The sequence below is a fragment of the Narcine bancroftii genome, chromosome 2 (genome assembly GCF_036971445.1).
Source record: "Narcine bancroftii isolate sNarBan1 chromosome 2, sNarBan1.hap1, whole genome shotgun sequence".
NCBI classification, from domain to species: Eukaryota; Metazoa; Chordata; class Chondrichthyes; order Torpediniformes; family Narcinidae; genus Narcine; species Narcine bancroftii.
The window spans coordinates 117,454,035-117,472,100 of NC_091470.1; the positions used below are offsets into that span (position 1 = coordinate 117,454,035).

The 18,066-nt window shown below is 41.6% G+C and overlaps 1 protein-coding gene across 2 annotated transcripts in view; it reads left to right on the plus strand.

The window, feature by feature from the left end:
• Positions 1-17,561, plus strand: part of cox16 (cytochrome c oxidase assembly factor COX16) — a 92,767-nt gene extending 75,206 nt beyond the window's left edge. For both annotated transcript variants that reach the window (XM_069915292.1, XM_069915293.1), the window contains 2 exons: positions 9,056-9,124; positions 16,627-17,561. In XM_069915292.1, coding sequence (XP_069771393.1) covers positions 9,056-9,124; positions 16,627-16,743 — 186 coding nt within the window. In that variant the 3' untranslated portion in view covers positions 16,744-17,561. The remainder of the gene's footprint in view (positions 1-9,055; positions 9,125-16,626) is intronic.
• The last annotated feature ends 505 nt before the right edge of the window (positions 17,562-18,066 follow it).

Genomic DNA, 18,066 nt, shown 5'->3' on the forward strand with positions numbered 1-18,066 from the left:
ATTTTAAAGTTCAACTTAAATGTGAAAACATAATTGCTGTCTTTTGATAAGCCTTGTCACCATGTCAAAGAAAACTGCATATTATGCACATTCCCAATGTCTCTTATTTCTGCAGTGGTCTATTTTGATTGAGACCCTGGCCTCCATGCCTTGATATTTATCCTTGCAAGATGTAGCTTTACCATAATTGTGTCCTTGGGAAACATTGCCTAGCCATTGCCTTTTGTGCATCAACCATGTCTAATTGTCCGGTAAGGTTTGTCCATACAGTGGGCCCTGCACATTTGATCTTGTACAGTGGGCCCTGCACGTTTGCCCTTTTTCTATTTGACATACTAAAACAAACTGGAATTTGCCTTTGTCAATGTGTAAACACAATAATTTCATACTCTATTGGTAGATGCACGGTAAGGGCATCTCCCAGGTTTAAAGCAAACACTTGTGTTGTTTAAAGCAACTTCTTTGTTTCATCCAACATCATCTACTACCTTGTTTCCTGAATATTAACATCTTTTTATTAATTTAACTATGTAGGACTTCAGAATAGGATCTACATGACCTAGTGTAGACTAAAGAATAAAGTCTAATACCATGAGAACTTTATTAGTGGTCCTCTTTATAGGAGGCAATCTTCCCTCTAACGCAGTATTTCTCAACCTTTTTCCTTCCATTCACATCCCACTTTAAGTAATCCCTTTGCCATCGATTCTCTGTGATTAGTAAGGGATTATTTAAGGTGGTGTGTGAGTGGGAAGGGAAGGTTGAGAATCACTGCTCTAGATGCAAATGTTACTGATCTATTTTGCTTGAGAAAAATTGTCATTTCCTTTGGAGTTCTGAAACCATGCACATAATGAGTCAATTAGGGATGATTAAAACAGTGGTTTTCAAACTTTTTCTTTCCACCCACATCCCACCTTAAGCAATCCCTTACTAATCAAACAGCACCGATGGTATAGGGAATACTTAAAGTGCTATGTGAGTGGGAAGAAAAAGGTTGAGAAGCCCTGCGCTAGAGGTTCTGATGCAGCATGACCAAACCACTCTAAAAAGAACCTGACCTCATTGTGACACTTGTTGACTGTGTATCCAGGATCTATGCACAACACTGTGCAGGTGCAAGCAAAAGAATGAAGTCAATCATGTTGAGTACATTTCTCCACCCTACTCTGCAGATTTTTCAATGTGCTTCTGCAAACAGTTAATTTTGCTCCAGATAAAGCAAAATTTTTTTAAAAACTGAAGACGCAGAAGATCAGAAATAAAAATCAAAAAATGTAGTAATGCATTTGCTGTGTGTGGGCCATAGAATACCACAGCACAGAAAACAGGCTATTTGGCCCTTTTATTCTGTGCCAAAAACATACTGCTCGTCCCACTGACTTGCACCCATTCCATAACCCTCCAGACCTCTCCCATCCATGTATCCAATTTATTCTTAAAACTTAAGAGTGAGCCCACATTTACCATATCAGGTGGCAGCTTGTTCCACTCTCCCAACGCACTCTGAGTGAAGAACTTTCCCCTAATGTGTTCCCTAAACCTTTCCCCTTTCACCCTAAGTCCACGTCCTCTTGTATTTATCTCTCTTAATCTGAGTGGAAAGAGCCTACTCGCATTTATACTGTCTTTACCCCTCATTCTTCTACACTCCAAGGAATAAAGTCATAACCTCTTTAATCTTCCCTGTAACTCAACTCCTGAAGACCTAGCAACATCCTAGTAAATCTTCTCTGCACGCTTTCAATCTTACTCATATCCTTCCTGTAGTTTGGCGACCAGAACTGCACACAATACTCCAAATTTGGCCTCACCAATGTCTTATACAACCTCACCATAACATCCCAACTCCTGTAGTCAATACTTTGATTTATGAAGGCCAAGATGCCAAAAGCTTTCTTCACAACCCTACCCACCTGTAACACCACTTTCAGGGAATTATGTATCAGTATTCCCAGATCCCTTTGTTCCTTCGCACTCCTCAGTGCCCTACCATTTATCGTGTATGACCTACCTTGGTTTGTTCTTACAAAATGCATCATCTCACACTTGTGTGCATTAAATTCCATTTGCCATTTTCTGGCTGATTTTTCCAGTTAGTTCAGATCCCTCTGAAAGTTTTGAAAGCCTTCCTCGCTGTCCAAAGCTACGGATCTTAGTGTCATCAGCAAGCTTGCTGATCCAATTTGCTACATTATCATCCAGATCATTGATATAGTCAACAAACAACACTTGTCCCACTACTGATCCCTGAGTCACACCACTAATAACAGGCCTCCAGTCTGAGAAACAATCATCCACCACCACTCTCTGTCTTCTCCCATTCAAGCAATTTTGAATCCAGTTTACAACCTCTCCATGGATATCTAGTGTCTGAACCTTCTGAACTCTACCTGTGCCTCTTGGAGCAAAACTCAGATCCCTCTGCCCTAGAGGACCAGATTCTTTCCAATGATAGAGAATGTGCGCATTTGCCTGAATCCAAGTATTGTTTTCACCTTGAGTTTAGTCCATGCTTTACCTCCAGGGCCCTCTTGGAATTGGATCTGGCTGTAAGGGGACCAAGGCAATAGTCAGTTTGGCTGCCATGGAGCTTTGGCCTTGGAAGATGGGTGGAACCAGTTTGAGGTGGATGCAGCTTCTTGTCAATCTGTCAACTGAGAGCAGATATGAGCAGAGGATGGTGATGGCGTCCGTCTATGGGGAGGCTTTGTCCTGAGTGCCCTGTGTTGTCTTTTCTGTTAGACTACTGTGACAGAGTATTTAGAGATGGTTTGGGAGGAATTGTTAGAGCAGCTTGCACACACACATTTTAAAACGCAGAATATTTGCAGGATATTTGCAGAATGCTTTTTGCAGGAGGCAACAAAGTATCGACAGCATGTGAAGAGCATGTGATCTTTGCAGGCAGAGGAGAGCAGTATTGCTCTTAAAGAGGGAGGGTGTGAAATAGAGAGAGGAGACAGAAATAATTTCCAAAAGGACATGCTGGCAAGCTTTGGAAGGCTGCCTGGTCAAAGGAGGAGATTGATGGTCTGAAAGGTGACCTGAAAGAAAGAGGATCATCTGGAGAACTCTGAAGGGGGCAAGTTTCATCAGCAAGTCTGATTGAGAGGGAACCAGTTGAGGATGTCCTGGAAAAGGAATCTCTCTCTGAAAACCAGCAAGATCTCTCCTGAGTGGTAACCATTTGTCTGTTAAGCACCAAAGACTGGTGAACTTTGTTAATGCTAACTTCTGTACACAGTACAAGAATTGCCTGCAACCAGTGAGATTGGACTGTGAACCAAAGAACTTTTCTAATCTTAAATATACATTACACACACCTGCACTTAGTATTAGAGGGGGGATTAAGTAGTTAGGTAGGTTACATAGGAAGTAGGAACAGGAGTAGGCCAAAAATGGCCCATCTAGCCTGCTCCGCCATTCAATAGATCATGGCTGGTTAAGTAATAAGTTAAAGTTTAATTCTGTTTTCTTGTTCAAATATAATTATAAACAACTTTTGTTTAAGTAACCCTGTGTTGTGCATATCCATTGCTGCTGGTTTTCTGGGGTCCTCTGGACTCTGTAACACTCATGTCTGTTAAACATACAAGTAAGGTAGAGAGGAGAGAGGACCCAAGACTACAGGTGTTGACATCAGTAGTAAAAACACTGGAAGACCTTGGTGGCTGAGGTTGCACTTTTGAAGGCAATGGAGAGTGGCTGTTTTTGGTCAAGACCCAGCATAGTCCTAACCTTCTGGACAAAATTTTCAGTGCTGATTCTCTCTTTGAGATTGTCACATTCTTCTTTTTCTTTGGCTTGGCTTCGCGGACGAAGATTTATGGAGGGGGTAAAAAGTCCACGTCAGCTGCAGGCTCGTTTGTGGCTGACAAGTCCGATGCGGGACAGGCAGACACGATTGCAGCGGTTGCAAGGGAAAATTGGTTGGTTGGGGTTGGGTGTTGGGTTTTTCCTCCTTTGCCTTTTGACAACTGCATTTATGAAATTTTGAAGTGTCTGTTCTATTACAGCCATTCCTTGACTTAAGTAAAATAGACTCTCTGCGATCACCTAATTTTGACTGAGGATAAGTTCTGATGTTAAAACTGGGAAAAGGTAGTTATAGTTAAATACGACCTTGTACAACTATTCTTAACTGAAAGATCTCAGTCTGAAATCTCCAACACATGGTTAACCATTGATGGGTGTTATTTTTTGATGAAGAGCCATAGACCTGAATAAATCAGTCAAATTCTCTTTCAACAAATGCTGCCTGACCTACATACAGTGTGTTTCCAACATTTGCTGCTTTTCTTTTAAGATTTTCAGCATCTGTAGTTTTTGGTTTAATTTTCATTCTCTGATTAATGGTTGATGACTCTTAAGTTTCCTTGAAACAAAAGCTCTTTAAATTTGTTGCATGAGCTTATAATTTGAAACCTTCCTTTATTTTCTTAGTTCTCCAAGGCTGGCTCTCCCAATCTATCTTTTCTTGTATTGTTGAGCACCATGAAAAGTCTCATTGAAAGTCTTCCACTGTTGCTCAACTATGCCACCTGTGTTCCCAGGCTACACTTGCCAACTCCTCCTTCATTCCTTCGTAACCTCTCTTGTTTAGGCATAATACACTGGTTTTGGGACATATGCCCTCCAGTTCCATGAGAAATTCGATCACACTCTAATCACTCTTTCAGAAAGGATCCCTAACTATAAGATCATTAATTTTGCCTGTCACATAGCACAGGCCCAAATCTAAGATTCCATGAAACCTTGAAAGCAATGGTAACATGCTGCTCAAGAAAGTTATCACATATGCATTCTATTAAGTCCTCCTCAAGACTGTCTTGACTAACCTGATTAGCCCAGTCAGTCTATGTTGGAGTCTCTCATGACAACTGCAATTCTTACATCCATCAGATATTTCTTGGTTTATTGCATGGATCACTGTAATGTCATTATTTGGTGGCCTATAGGCAATTGAACAACTGAAAAGTGGCAAAGCAGCAGGTATGGATGGAATCCCCCCAGAGGTCTGAAAGGCTGGCGGCAAAACTGCATGCCAAACTGCATGAGTTTTTCAAGTTCTGCTGGGACCAAGGAAAGCTGCCTCAGGACCTTCGTGATGCCGTCATCATCACCCTGTACAAAAACAAAGGCGAGAAATCAGACTGCTCAAACTACAGGGGAATCACGCTGCTCTCCATTGCAGGCAAAATCTTCGCTAGGATTCTCCTAAATAGAATAATACCTAGTGTCGCCGAGAATGTTCTCCCAGAATCACAGTGCGGCTTTCGCGCAAACAGAGGAACTACTGACATGGTCTTTGCCCTCAGACAGCTCCAAGAAAAGTGCAGAGAATAAAACAAAGCACTCTACATCACCTTTGCTGACCTCACCAAAGCCTTCGACACCGTGAGCAGGAAAGGGCTTTGGCAAATACTAGAGCGTCTTGGATGCCCTCCAAAGTTCCTCAACATGGTTATCCAACTGCACGTCAGATACAGCAATGAGCTCTCTGAACCCTTCTCCATTAACAATGGCGTGAAGCAAGGCTGCGTTCTCGCACCAACCTTCTTTTCAATCTTCTTCAGCATGATGCTGAAACAAGCCATGAAAGACCTCAACAATGAAGACGCTGTTTACATCCGGTACCGCACGGATGGCAGTCTCTTCAATCTGAGGCGCCTGCAAGCTCACACCAAGACACAAGAGCAACTTGTCTGTGAACTACTCTTTGCAGATGATGCTGCTTTAGTTGCCCATTCAGAGCCAGCACTTCAGCGCTTGACGTCCTGTTTTGTGGAAACTGCCAAAATGTTTGGCCTGGAAGTCAGCCTGAAGAAAATTGAGGTCCTCCATCAGCCAGCTCCCCACCATGACTACCAGCCCCCCCACATCTCCATAGGGCACACAAAACTCAAAACGGTCAACCAGTTTATCTATCTCGGCTGCACCATTTCATCGGATGCAAGGATCGACAACGGGAGACAACAGACTCGCCAAGGCAAATAGTGCCTTTGGAAGACTACACAAAAGAGTCTGGAAAAACAGCCAACTGAAAAACCTCACAAAGATTAGCGTATACAGAGCCGTTGTCATACCCACACTCCTGTTCGGCTCCAAATCATGGGTCCTCTACCGGCATCACCTATGGCTCCTAGAACGCTTCCACCAGCGTTGTCTCCGCTCCATCCTCAACATTCATTGGAGCGACTTCATCCCTAACATCGAAGTACTCGAGATGGCAGAGGCCGACAGCATCGAATCCACGCTGCTGAAGATCCAACTGCGCTGGGTAGGTCACGTCTCCAGAATGGAGGACCATCGCCTTCCCAAGATCGTGTTATATGGCGAGCTCTCCACTGGCCACCGTGACAGAAGTGCACCAAAGAAGAGGTACAAGGACTGCCTAAAGAAATCTCTTGGTGCCTGCCACATTGACCACCGCCAGTGGGCTGATATTGCCTCAAACCGTGCATCTTGGCACCTCACAGTTCGGCGGGCAGCAACCTCCTTTGAAGAAGACCGCAGAGCCCACCTCACTGACAAAAGATAAAGGTGGAAAAACCCAACACCCAACCCCAACCAACCAATTTTCCCTTGCAACCGCTGCAACCGTGTCTGCCTGTCCCGCATCGGACTTGTCAGCCACAAACGAGCCGGCAGCTTACGTGGACATTACCCCTCCATAAATCTTCGTCCGCGAAGCCAAGCCAAAGAAGAATAGGCAACTCCCAACAGTGACTATTCTTATTCTCTACCCATATAAATTCAGCATTCTGCTCCTTGGATCTTGTATCATCTCTCAGTATTGCTCTGATCTCATCGTTAATTAAGACCGCTACCCCACTTCTCTTTACCTTTCTGCCTATCTTTCCAAGTTACCTGATAGCCTTGGATATTTGATTTTCAAACACGTCTACCTTGTAACCACATTTCTGTAATAGCCAGTAAATTATACCCCTCTGTATTGATTTGTGACACGTACTTTGAATGCTTCAGACATTCAGAAAAGTGTCTGTATTCATTGTCCTTTTAGAATAGAGTCATCTTTGTCTTTTACATTTGACCTTTCTGTACCCCACTCTTATTTTTCTCTTTAACTTTTCATTTGTTTTCTGCATTGTTTCTCTCTTCCTTTCTATACGAGCTCCCATTCCCCCCTATCATACAGTTAACATAGGGCAGCATGGCTAGCATAGCTGTTAGCGCAATGCTACAGCGCCATCAAAGTGGGTTCGGATCCGGCACTATCTGTAAGGAGTTTGTACATTTTCCCCGTGTCTGCATGAGTTTCCTCCGTGTGCTCCAGTTTCTTCCCACCCTCCAAAATGTTGGTTAATTGTGATTTTTGGGCAGCAGACTTGTGGCCAGGAGGGCCTGTTATCATTCTGTATGTCTAAATTTAAATTTATATTTAAACCATCTGCTACAGCACCTTTAACAATTCTCCCAGACTGGCAACCTGCCCATGCTCAATGTCTTCTCCTGACAGTATAGCTAAGGTTTGAAACCTGTTATTTGACTTGGATTAGAAACTAGTGTGAGTGGATTATGTGTCATCTGAATTTTGAAATTTCTGTTCTCTGCGCATGCTTGATCATAATGGATGTGAAGAATTTCTTGTACTTATTGATTATTAGCTTCAGAAGAAGAACATATTTATGCATTTATTTGCTTATTAAGTTCAGATTTATGCTCCCATGTACTAATATGTAATGTGAGAGGTTGTTTTGTAAGCAGACTAGTAGACATCTTGTACAGAGTAGAATACAGTGCAGAGTTAGAGTTGGTATAAAGCAAAGCCCACATAATTTTATTCACGTCCAAAATGTCGATGACTTTCTGTGGATGCCTGACCTGCTGAGTTCTTCTCACCTTTTGTTTTTTTGCTCTAATTTTCTTGCATTGGCAGACTTCTTGTTTACCACCTTAATTTTACTATTTTGGGGTTCGATCAGCATTCAGTGGGAAAGAACTGTCCTTGTTCCTGTGGCTGGGGTTGGATGACCCTTTCAGTATGTTGGTTGCTTTTCCAAGGCGATGGAAATTATGGGGGTGGGGGGAGTGTGTAAGCCACCCTCTGCATTATATAATTCTGTAATTAAAAAAAATATTTATGATTTTCCAGACTTAAACTCAGTTTTCAACATTGCCAAATGTTAACAATGTCAATGCCAGTTGCAATTTACAATTGTCAATTTAATACACAGAATTTTCTGAAGAATTAAAACTTTTTCCTTCCCCTTATACCCTCCACATTTAACACCTAATACTCAACCAATCACAATTACACATAACAATTAGGACATTCACATCCAGGGTTTATGGCTTTGTCACGGCAGGCAATTCTCAGGCTGTTTTCTTCTCACGAGTTTTCCTGGTTGGAATGGAATGGACCCCCACTCTCCTTGCCAATTGAGGGGCTGATGGGGAGGGTGAGGCGGCGAGGCATGACAGGCCTCCCTAGAATTGTGTTCCAATAGAATTTGGGTGTGGTTGCCAAATTTTTACGAAAGTGGGTGGTTTTCATTCAAACTCTGAAAAGTAAAAACTGATCACTTCTATATTACCAAGCCACACAGAACTGAACAACCAGTCTGATTAATCCAAGTGAAAACTGGTTTTGCTGTAATTGCTCTCGGACACTTGCTTTAAAATAAAGGATTGGGCTGACATGAATTGCTGCTGCTAACCACCAAGCTCTTTGAAAGGTGAACATGAGGACATTAAGCAATAATTGGGTCAGGCCCGGATCTGATGGGTGCCTTAGTGATCAAATGACTTGTTGATGCCAGTTGTTGAAAAGCCCCCATGTAGCCACTGAATAACTGAATCACTCTTTTTTTAAGTGTTGTTTAGTTGTAGTTCGCTGTAGTTACTGGTGGCTGAACATCATTCAGGACACCATGAAAATTTAGCTTATACTAAATTTGGCCAAATATTTTTTTAAGCCTAGTTAGGTTTCAACAGATTGTTAGTCATTGTTTTAACTATCATTTGAGTGTACACATTAATTTTGTCATTTAGATTGTCCTTTTCTTCCCCCCCCCCCCCCCCCCCTCAGATGGATCCTGCTCTTGAAGCACAGATAAAGAAGAACAAAAACAAGATCACACTGGATTCAGAATATCAGGTGGAGTATTAAAATTGTGGTCAACTAATCTCATAAAACCAGTAATGTTTATGAGTATTTTGGTTCAAGATTTCTGCATGGCATTGCACAGTGACTTTGGCATTGGTTGATGACTCGGATCTCCCAAACCCTCCCTGTGGGCCTCCTTATTTCTTTCTCCTGCCCCAGAATCATCCATGTTTCTGACCTCTTTGTTCTAATCTGCCCATCTCCTTTGCCAGCAGTCAAAATGCTTGTGCTGTCTCATTAGCTTCATATTTCCACCTGACTTCACTCGATTGTCATTCTTTTTCCCCCCCTCACAAGATCATTTTGCTATTCCATAAGGAAGCTAAACAAAGATTTTGACTCCATGCTTGTCAGGTAATTCGGGTAATAATTGAATGATGGTGATGGAGTAAATTTGTAAGTACAGCCTAGTAGAACGTGCTGAATAGGATGAACATATCATTCGCTGGGGATGCAACAGAGTGGGATCTCGCAGCTTGCTCTGATTGTTGAGCCGCTCTTCTAAACTGGCCCTTCAGTTTCAATACTTTATAATAAAGTTCTCACATGTTTTAATTCCTCACATTGGAGCTGCAAAACAGACCTTGCACCTTCGAGAAGGTGAATGAGCAAAACTCAACGATTCCCAATCCTATTCTCTGTTGTTGAGCATACACACCTGGACACAACAGATGACATGATCTACTGGGTTCCAGTGGATTGCTAACATATTAATGCTTTACAAATTATGCATCCATATAAGCCAATGGGGAGAAAAGGAATGGCAGGACATGAGGCATCTTTGAAGGCTGTCCAGAGCTCAACTGCCAGTCCAGAGCACTTGGCGATGAAATCTGTCTCATTCTGTGCAATTGAATAAAGAGCATGGGGCTCAGTGTTAGTGTGATTTAACCCTTCCCCCTTAGTTTATAAAACTAATGAAAGGAAATTTAAGCACAGCATAAATTTTATGAAACCAGGCTGGTCTCTTCTGGCATTGATTTCCACAGAATATTCTTTGGTTATTTTCCTTTAACGGTAACTGAATCTTTTTGGTGCCACATGATTCTGAGATTAATGTTTTGAACTGCAGATGTCCTTGCATAGTCTTATCTTAGCTGGACATTTCTGTAGTACACGAGTGCTGTTGATTAACTTGCCTGTCAAATCAATTCACAGCTTTTATCTTGGGCACATGCAGCTGAATACGCATTCTTCCATATTGCCTTTACCCTGCAGATCAGTAGCTTGGCTGATTCTGGATCCTGCAAGCTGTTCAGTGCTTGGTGCTGATAGAAATCTGAACGATTCTAAGTTATTGTATTTCTATTATTTTCTCTCGTCCATTGAATTGAGGTAGAGTCTTGCTTTCAGGTAAACTTGATTTTTAAATCATCAGGCTGTAAACATCTGACTTCTTCTTTCAGCTCCATGCTAGATGAAGAGAAAGCATCTCTTTATTTTTGAAATTGGGGTGCATTAGTTATGGTGTCAAGACAAGTTTATGGTTATCAGATTGCACAAGTACAAACGGACGAAACAGCGTCCTTCGGTCCTCAGTGCAAAAACACACAGACACACAACCAGACATACAATACATATGCAGGACAAGTATTCACATATACAAATAAATAAATGTTGTTTCGTGAATAATTTTTCATGAATAGAATTGTTTCATGGTGATTTGAGTCCAAAAATGTCATAGTTGCAAACCACCATTCGTGCAGAAAAATGACAAGACAAAGTTAAGAAGATTACAGCGCTGCAATAGCAATGGAAATACAAAATTTCCTGCAGTAAACTGAGCGCAAGAGAATCAGGAGAGACAGACATGTTGTGATATAACAATATTCACCAGTTTCTGCAAATCACCAACAGCTAGAAAAATAAATTCAGAAAATTAAAAATCTTATCAAAAGTGCTGCGATTCTCCATCTTGGGCTGATTAATGTAGTATATACCACACCGATCCTCCCTGGCATCTTTCTGGCTTGGGTTATGAGGAGAGATTGGTCTGGGGTGAAGGAGGCTGAGAAGTGACATGATAGAGGTATATATAATGATGAGAGGCATGGACAGAATACTAGCCAGTGTCTGCTTCCATTGTTTGGGGTGTCTAATAATAGAGGGCGTAAATTTAAGGTGAGAGGGAGGAGATCTAAAGGGTATCTGAATTTTTTAAAAATCTCAAACCGTAGTTGGTATCTGGAATGTTCCAGTGGAGGTGGTAGAGACACAAACAATAACAACATTTAAGATACATCTGGACAGGTTCTCAAATAAGGAGGTTGTAGAAGGGCATGTAATTAATGAAGGCTAATGGGATAAGTGTATGAGCATGCTGGTCTGTATAAAACACTGGACCAACCTATGACTTGGTTCCAGTTTGCTCATTGAACCGCTGGTTTAATTGCTGATTGCTTCCTTATTTTTGGCTTTGCGCTATTCCCAATCTCCATTTTACTTATAACTTTGATCAATTTATTGTTGTGTTGTGTTTCTGAGCAGTTTGTTTCTTTGGCTCTGTGACGTTCCTTTAACAGCTATAACATGCTATCCATCATTGTTTAGTCGGGTGGTCGCGACTAAACCGACTCCCCCACCAGGCATGCCTAGAGCAGAGGGTGGCTAGACACCCTGCAGAATGAAAAACCAGACCTGTTAAATGGTGGATGTACCCTTTTTGAAGGGTCAATGGCCATCGAGCAAACGCGTGCCGTGAAACATGGAAAGGGCATCCCTTGCATCGAAGCTTGGTCTGGCCATTCACTGCAACAGAACTTCCCCCAGCCGTCTTGGATCTCACCATGCCGTTGGATCTGGGAGGGGATGTTGAGAGGGTGGCACTGGACCTGTGCAACCCCCTACTCACTTAAATCCATCCACGCACATGCTGTTCCTTTCTGCAGAGTGGGATATCCTCATATCAAACCCCACAGACTGACTGAAGGGAACCATCATCATCCTATGGGATGGAGAGCCAGAAGATTGTTTACTACTTCTTTAGAATGAGTGAGGAGAATAGACTGGAAGACTGATACAGCTGAGATTGACTAGAGTTAGTACCATGATTAATATTAGATCACTGCAAGCCAGAAGATTGATTATAGTGGCCTTTATGTCAGGACAGTACCATGAGAAGGATTTGTCCCTTCCACTGGGAATTCATATTCTGCTTAATTATCTCTGAACCAAGTGACGTGTACTGCACAGAGGAGCCAGTGTCGTGATATTTTCAACATTTCATTTTTGCAGGCTACAAAGCTTTTTTCTCTGTCTTGCATCGTAAAATCTTTTGAGAATTTTTAAAGCTAATTTTCGACTGGATCGTTGAATATTAATTGTACTAAAAGAATTGACCAAAATAGTTTTGGTAAGATGACAGATTTAACATACAAGGCTGTTTCTGATTTAAGGGTCTGAGCTTTATGAAGAAGAATTCTGAGATTAGGATTGGACAGTCTTAAGGTTGGTGTATCGGATTTATCTTTGCAGCAGCCGGACAGGACTTTCTAGCTGTGCAGCTGTCTTGTACAGACTTTCCATTGTGATGCTTTCCATTTTAAGAGATAGGAAGTTGTTGCAGCTGTTCCATTCAATGAGAGTAACTGACATGGTGAAAATTGTTCTGAATGTCCTCCAGGTAATGAGATTTCCCGGTCCAATTAAACTGGTAACCACCATAAGTAATTCAGTTAGGTAACTGCGACTATACTTTTTCCTCAAAGGGTGGAGTTGGAGAAAGAGATGAACAAATCTAAAGTGGGTGAATTGGTCACGTGTGTATTTGGTCGGCATGGGCTTGTGAGTTACAAGGGCCTGTTACTGCACTGTATCAAAAAAATTAATGCAAAATTGTTTTGCCAATATGCAAGACCAAATTTATAATGTCTAAACTGTAATATAGGTAAGGATAAATGCACACATATCAAACCCAAAGTAAGTCTGACTGCAGATATAGCACAATCACATTTAACATGTCAGCAGTACATAAACTATTAAATTCTGATGTGGTTCTAAGAATGTGCTTCATCTAACCTATGAGTCCACCTGCAGGAAGTTGTTCCAGTGATGACCAAGATGCAAAATTTGTGACACTATTCTTGTCTGGAAAAAGTCCAGCATTATTTAAAAGACTTGCTGTTTGAAAGGATTAATGCTCTCATGTATGGGAAGCATTCGTAAAGTCTTGATTCCAAAATTAGGATTACTTTATCCTGGAATTCTTCAGAATTCTATTTTAATCCTTCGAATACAGAGAGGACAAACCTTCCTATTGTTGAGGTTTATCATGCAACCGTGTCAAAAAAAAGTGGTACGGTGATTGAAGCATATCCAAGAGTTGTTACAGATGTAGCCAAAATCGACAGTGTTAACAACTTCCTCCCCAGCAACTGTGAAAGCATGAGATCTCAGATGGCATGGATTCCAAGTTTCATGAGCATAAAGTGATCTTGCAGTCCCTGCTAATTATAATGTAAAATTCTTTGTTGTCCACTGTAGAACTTCAGGGCAGTAGGAGTGAACTTTTCTTAGCCCAGTTGAATGCCATGATGTTTCTTGGTCGGGGAAAGAAAGGAGATGAGACCAATTAGTTCTATTTGATGTGAAGAGATTGTCCTGTAGCTTGTTCATTAAATTCTATAATTACTCACAGTGATTTCTGTTATTTGATATTCCCTTAGTCCTTGTGGGAGGCTAGTGTAGAAATTTCTGGGGCTCTGGCAGAAATATTTAAAATGTCCTTAGCCACGGGTGGGGTGCCGGAGGATTGGAGGGTAGCTCACATTGTTCCGTTGTTTAAAAAAGGCTCCAAAAGTAACCCTGGAAATTATAGACCAGTGAGCCTGACATTAGTAGTAGATAAATTATTGGAAGGTGTTCTAAGAAATCAGATATACAATTATTTGGATAGCCAGAAACTGATTAGGGATAGTCAACATGTCTTTGTGCGTGGTAGGTCATGTTTAACCAATCTTAGAGTTTATCAAGGACGTTACCAGGAAAGTTGACAAAGGAAAGGCTGTGGATGTTGTCTACATGGACTTTAGTAAGGTCCCACATGGGAGGTTAGTCAAGAAGGTTCAGATGCTAGGTATTCATGGTGAAGTAGTGAACTGGATTTGGACAGTATGATTGCTTTTCAGACTGGAGGTGTGCCTGCGGGATCAGTGTAGGGATCGTTTTTTTGTCATCTATATCAATGATCTGTGATCATGATAATGGAAATGTGGTAAATTGGATCAGCAAGTTTGTGGATGACCCTAAGATTGGAGGTGTTGTGGACAGCTAAGAAATTTTCAAAGCTTGCAGAGGATCTGGGCCAACTGGAAAAGTGGGCTAAAAAATGGCAGATGGAATTTAATGCATTTTGGAAGGAAAAACCAAGAAAGGGCACTGAGGCGTATGGTAGAACAGGTATCTGGGAATACAGATACACAATTCCCCGAAAGTGGTGTCACAGGTGGATAGGGTTGTAGATAGAGGTTTTGGCATATTGGCCTTCATAAATCAAAGTACTGAGTAGAGGAGTTGGGATGTTATGGTAAAGTTGTATAAGACATTGGTGAGGCCATATTTGGAGTATAGTCACCTAACTGCAGGGAAGATATCAATAAGATAGAAAGAGTGCGGAGAAGATTTACTTGGATGATGTCCGGACTTCAGGAACTGAGTTACAGGGAAAGGTTAAACAGGTTAGGACTTTATTTCCTGCAGTGTAGAAGAATGAGAGGAGATTTAATGGAGGTATTTAAAATTATGAGGGAGATAGATAGAGTAAATGTAGATAGGCTTTTTCCTTTGAGATACAAACCAGAGGACATGCGTTAAGAACGAAAGGGGAAAGAGAGAATGAGGGAAAATTTCTCCACACAGAGAGTGGTGGGAGAGTGGATCGAGCTGCCAGCTGAAGGGTTGAATGTGGGCTTCATTTTAACATAAAAGAAAAATTTTGACAGGATGGGAGAGTTACAGCGGCCTATGGACAAGGTGCAGGTCCGTGGGACTAGGCAAAAAAAATGGTTCAGCACAGACTAAAAAGGCCAAAGGGGCCTATTTCTGGACTGTAATGTTCTTTGATGTGTTTGGAAATGCATCTTTCACTAGAGAGACAATTTGAATTTTACTTTTCAATTTGCAGCATTCGGTATCTTGGTTTCTGTCCTGATAAATTTGTGCACAAATTGGACAGATAATGTGCCTCTACTGTGCATGTGGCATTTTATGTCTTCTCTTTGGCTTGGCTTCGCGGACGAAGATTTATGGAGGGGGTAAAAAAGTCCACGTCAGCTGCAGGCTCGTTTGTGGCTGACAAGTCCGATGCGGGACAGGCAGACACGATTGCAGCGGTTGCAGGGGAAAATTGGTTGGTTGGGGTTGGGTGTTGGGTTTTTCCTCCTTTGCCTTTTGTCAGTGAGGTGGGCTCTGCGGTCTTCTTCAAAGGAGGTTGCTGCCCGCCAAACTGTGAGGCGCCAAGATGCACGGTTTGAGGCGTTATCAGCCCACTGGCGGTGGTCAATGTGGCAGGCACCAAGAGATTTCTTTAGGCAATCCTTGTACCTTTTCTTTGGTGCACCTCTGTCACGGTGGCCAGTGGAGAGCTCGCCATATAACACGATCTTGGGAAGGCGATGGTCCTCCATTCTGGAGACATGACCCATCCAGCGCAGCTGGATCTTCAGCAGCGTGGACTCGATGCTGTCGACCTCTGCCATCTCGAGTACTTCGACGTTAGGGATGTATGTAATTTTATGTAATTAGATTCTAAAGCAGTACTGCTCAGAAGTGCTTTGCTGAGGGCTGCATTTCCAAATATGTGTCTTGTTCAGGGCTACCTCCACAAACTTCATACTCCATTACAGTAGTGATGCCTCTGGGATTCCCGAACAATGAGCTCCAGGCTGCAGGTTGCTGAAGTTATCACCTGTAGAGAAGTTTACTGTTTGTTTTCAGGAAGCAAGCCACAAAAGAAGCTAGATGAGTATATTTGCTGGTGCTGCCTCCCTGAGAGAGAAAAGCAGTTACTTCATATTGGATAGTATTTCACCTATTAATTTTTGGACGAAATGTACTGAATAAGAAGAGAATTGATCAGAGAAGCAAAGTTGTATTTCTCCATGGAAAAACCTTACTCTCCTGAAGCCTTTTCCTCTTCTGCGGTTGGATGGCATGTCTTCTGGTAGAGTTTTCTTGCTTGCATGGATGAGAAAAGAGGAAGTTTTGTATTCTCAGGCTGCAGCATCCTGTAACAGGAGCACATGGAGTCACTGATCAGCTGGAGTTGAAGGAACCCCATCAAGGTACAGAAATGTGGTTAAAATGTTTTCAGAGAAACAACTGCTTTGACATTTGCACAATTAACCAACAAATGTTCTTCAAACTATAGAATTATTTCGGATGTACATTATATTGTACATGCGCTTTCTTTTTTTGGTACGTAATATAATGCCACATCTTGGTTATACAATATAGTGAGGATATTCAACTTTGTTTTTTTTAAACAAAAACTATAGAAACTTCCGGATGCTAACTCTGATTGGGTCAACATTCGAGGACCTCGACCCTGGGAAGATTCAAAAACTGTCCAAGATCAACAACGGAAGATTCAAATTGGAAGCAGCATTAAATAGTAACATGAATCACTGGTTATTATTCATTTACATCTTGTAACTGAATATTTACCTCAGCTAATCTAAATACAAAATATAAAATCTTTGCATTGATTTAATAATGTGAGAGATGTTAAATGGTAGTTCGGAGAGAATGTCAGGGATACTGATTGTACCTGCAAATCACTTGTAATGAATTAAATAGGATTATTCTTTGGAAATCATCTTTGAAAGTTACAACAATGCCAAGTGAGTTTTGGACTTTACAAGAAATTACAGCCAAATGCTATCCTTATTTTTTTCCGCCCGGTGTTAGTACACTGCTTTCAAGCACAATTTCCACTGTTCCTCAGCAATCTGTTTCAGTGCCTCTGAATTGGAGTTGACCTGTGAAAGATGCTGCTGCTTGTGAGGTGGTTCATGTTGGTTTTTATTTGTACAGCTCTGGGTGCCAGGCTCAATCTGCTTGCTGTATTCACATAATTGGACATCCCCAGAGATTTTCTGGATGCCTCTAGAGGAATTTGCCCTGAATAAACAACTCTTACTGGGATTGGTTTTATTTTTGTCAAGCTCAGTATGTTAAAGTGGATCTCCAGAGGAAAAACTTAGTTGCTTCTTTTTGTGAGGTACCACCATTTCGGTTTCTTCGTCAGGCAATTGATCCCAAACAACCTCGGGCCATTAGCTTGTAAACAAAGACTCCGCATTGTTATAAGTCCACCTTCATTTGACTGGCCCAAACAATTTTAGGTGTGTGATCTGCTGTACAGTTCTCCCTATGTAACGTGTGAGAATTTTCTTTTCAATGGAAGACAATAAAAATATTTTTTTAAGAACTAGCCCAATGCGATTAACTCCTGGTAACCTTTCTGATTTTGGGGTGGCATGTTCTATTGCCTTGCTAAACTTGTGGATGAGCTGGTCCACTTTGATGATGAGATGAAATAGCAGTCAGGTAAGCAAATGCTTAAATATTTTAAAGGTATAATGGCAAGATTGTTTCAGGTTCACCATCATCTGATTTAGTGCCCCTAATAATCTAGGGATTATCCTGAATAAAAAGTATACATTCCTGAAGAGACATTTTGTCAAGTTTCCAGCAGCCTGAATGTATTCATCTGATGTCTCTTTGAAAAGTATGGTGAACATATACTTGGGGGAAAAAAAATTAGTGTAGATGAGATATCAACCAGAGGACATGGGTTAAGGATGAAAGGGGAAAAGTTTAGGGGGAACTTCTTTCTCATGGAGAGCAGTGGAAGTATGGAATGAGCTGCCAGGTGAGGTGGTGAATGTGGGCTCAATTTTAACATTTAAGAATTTGGACAGGCACATGGATGG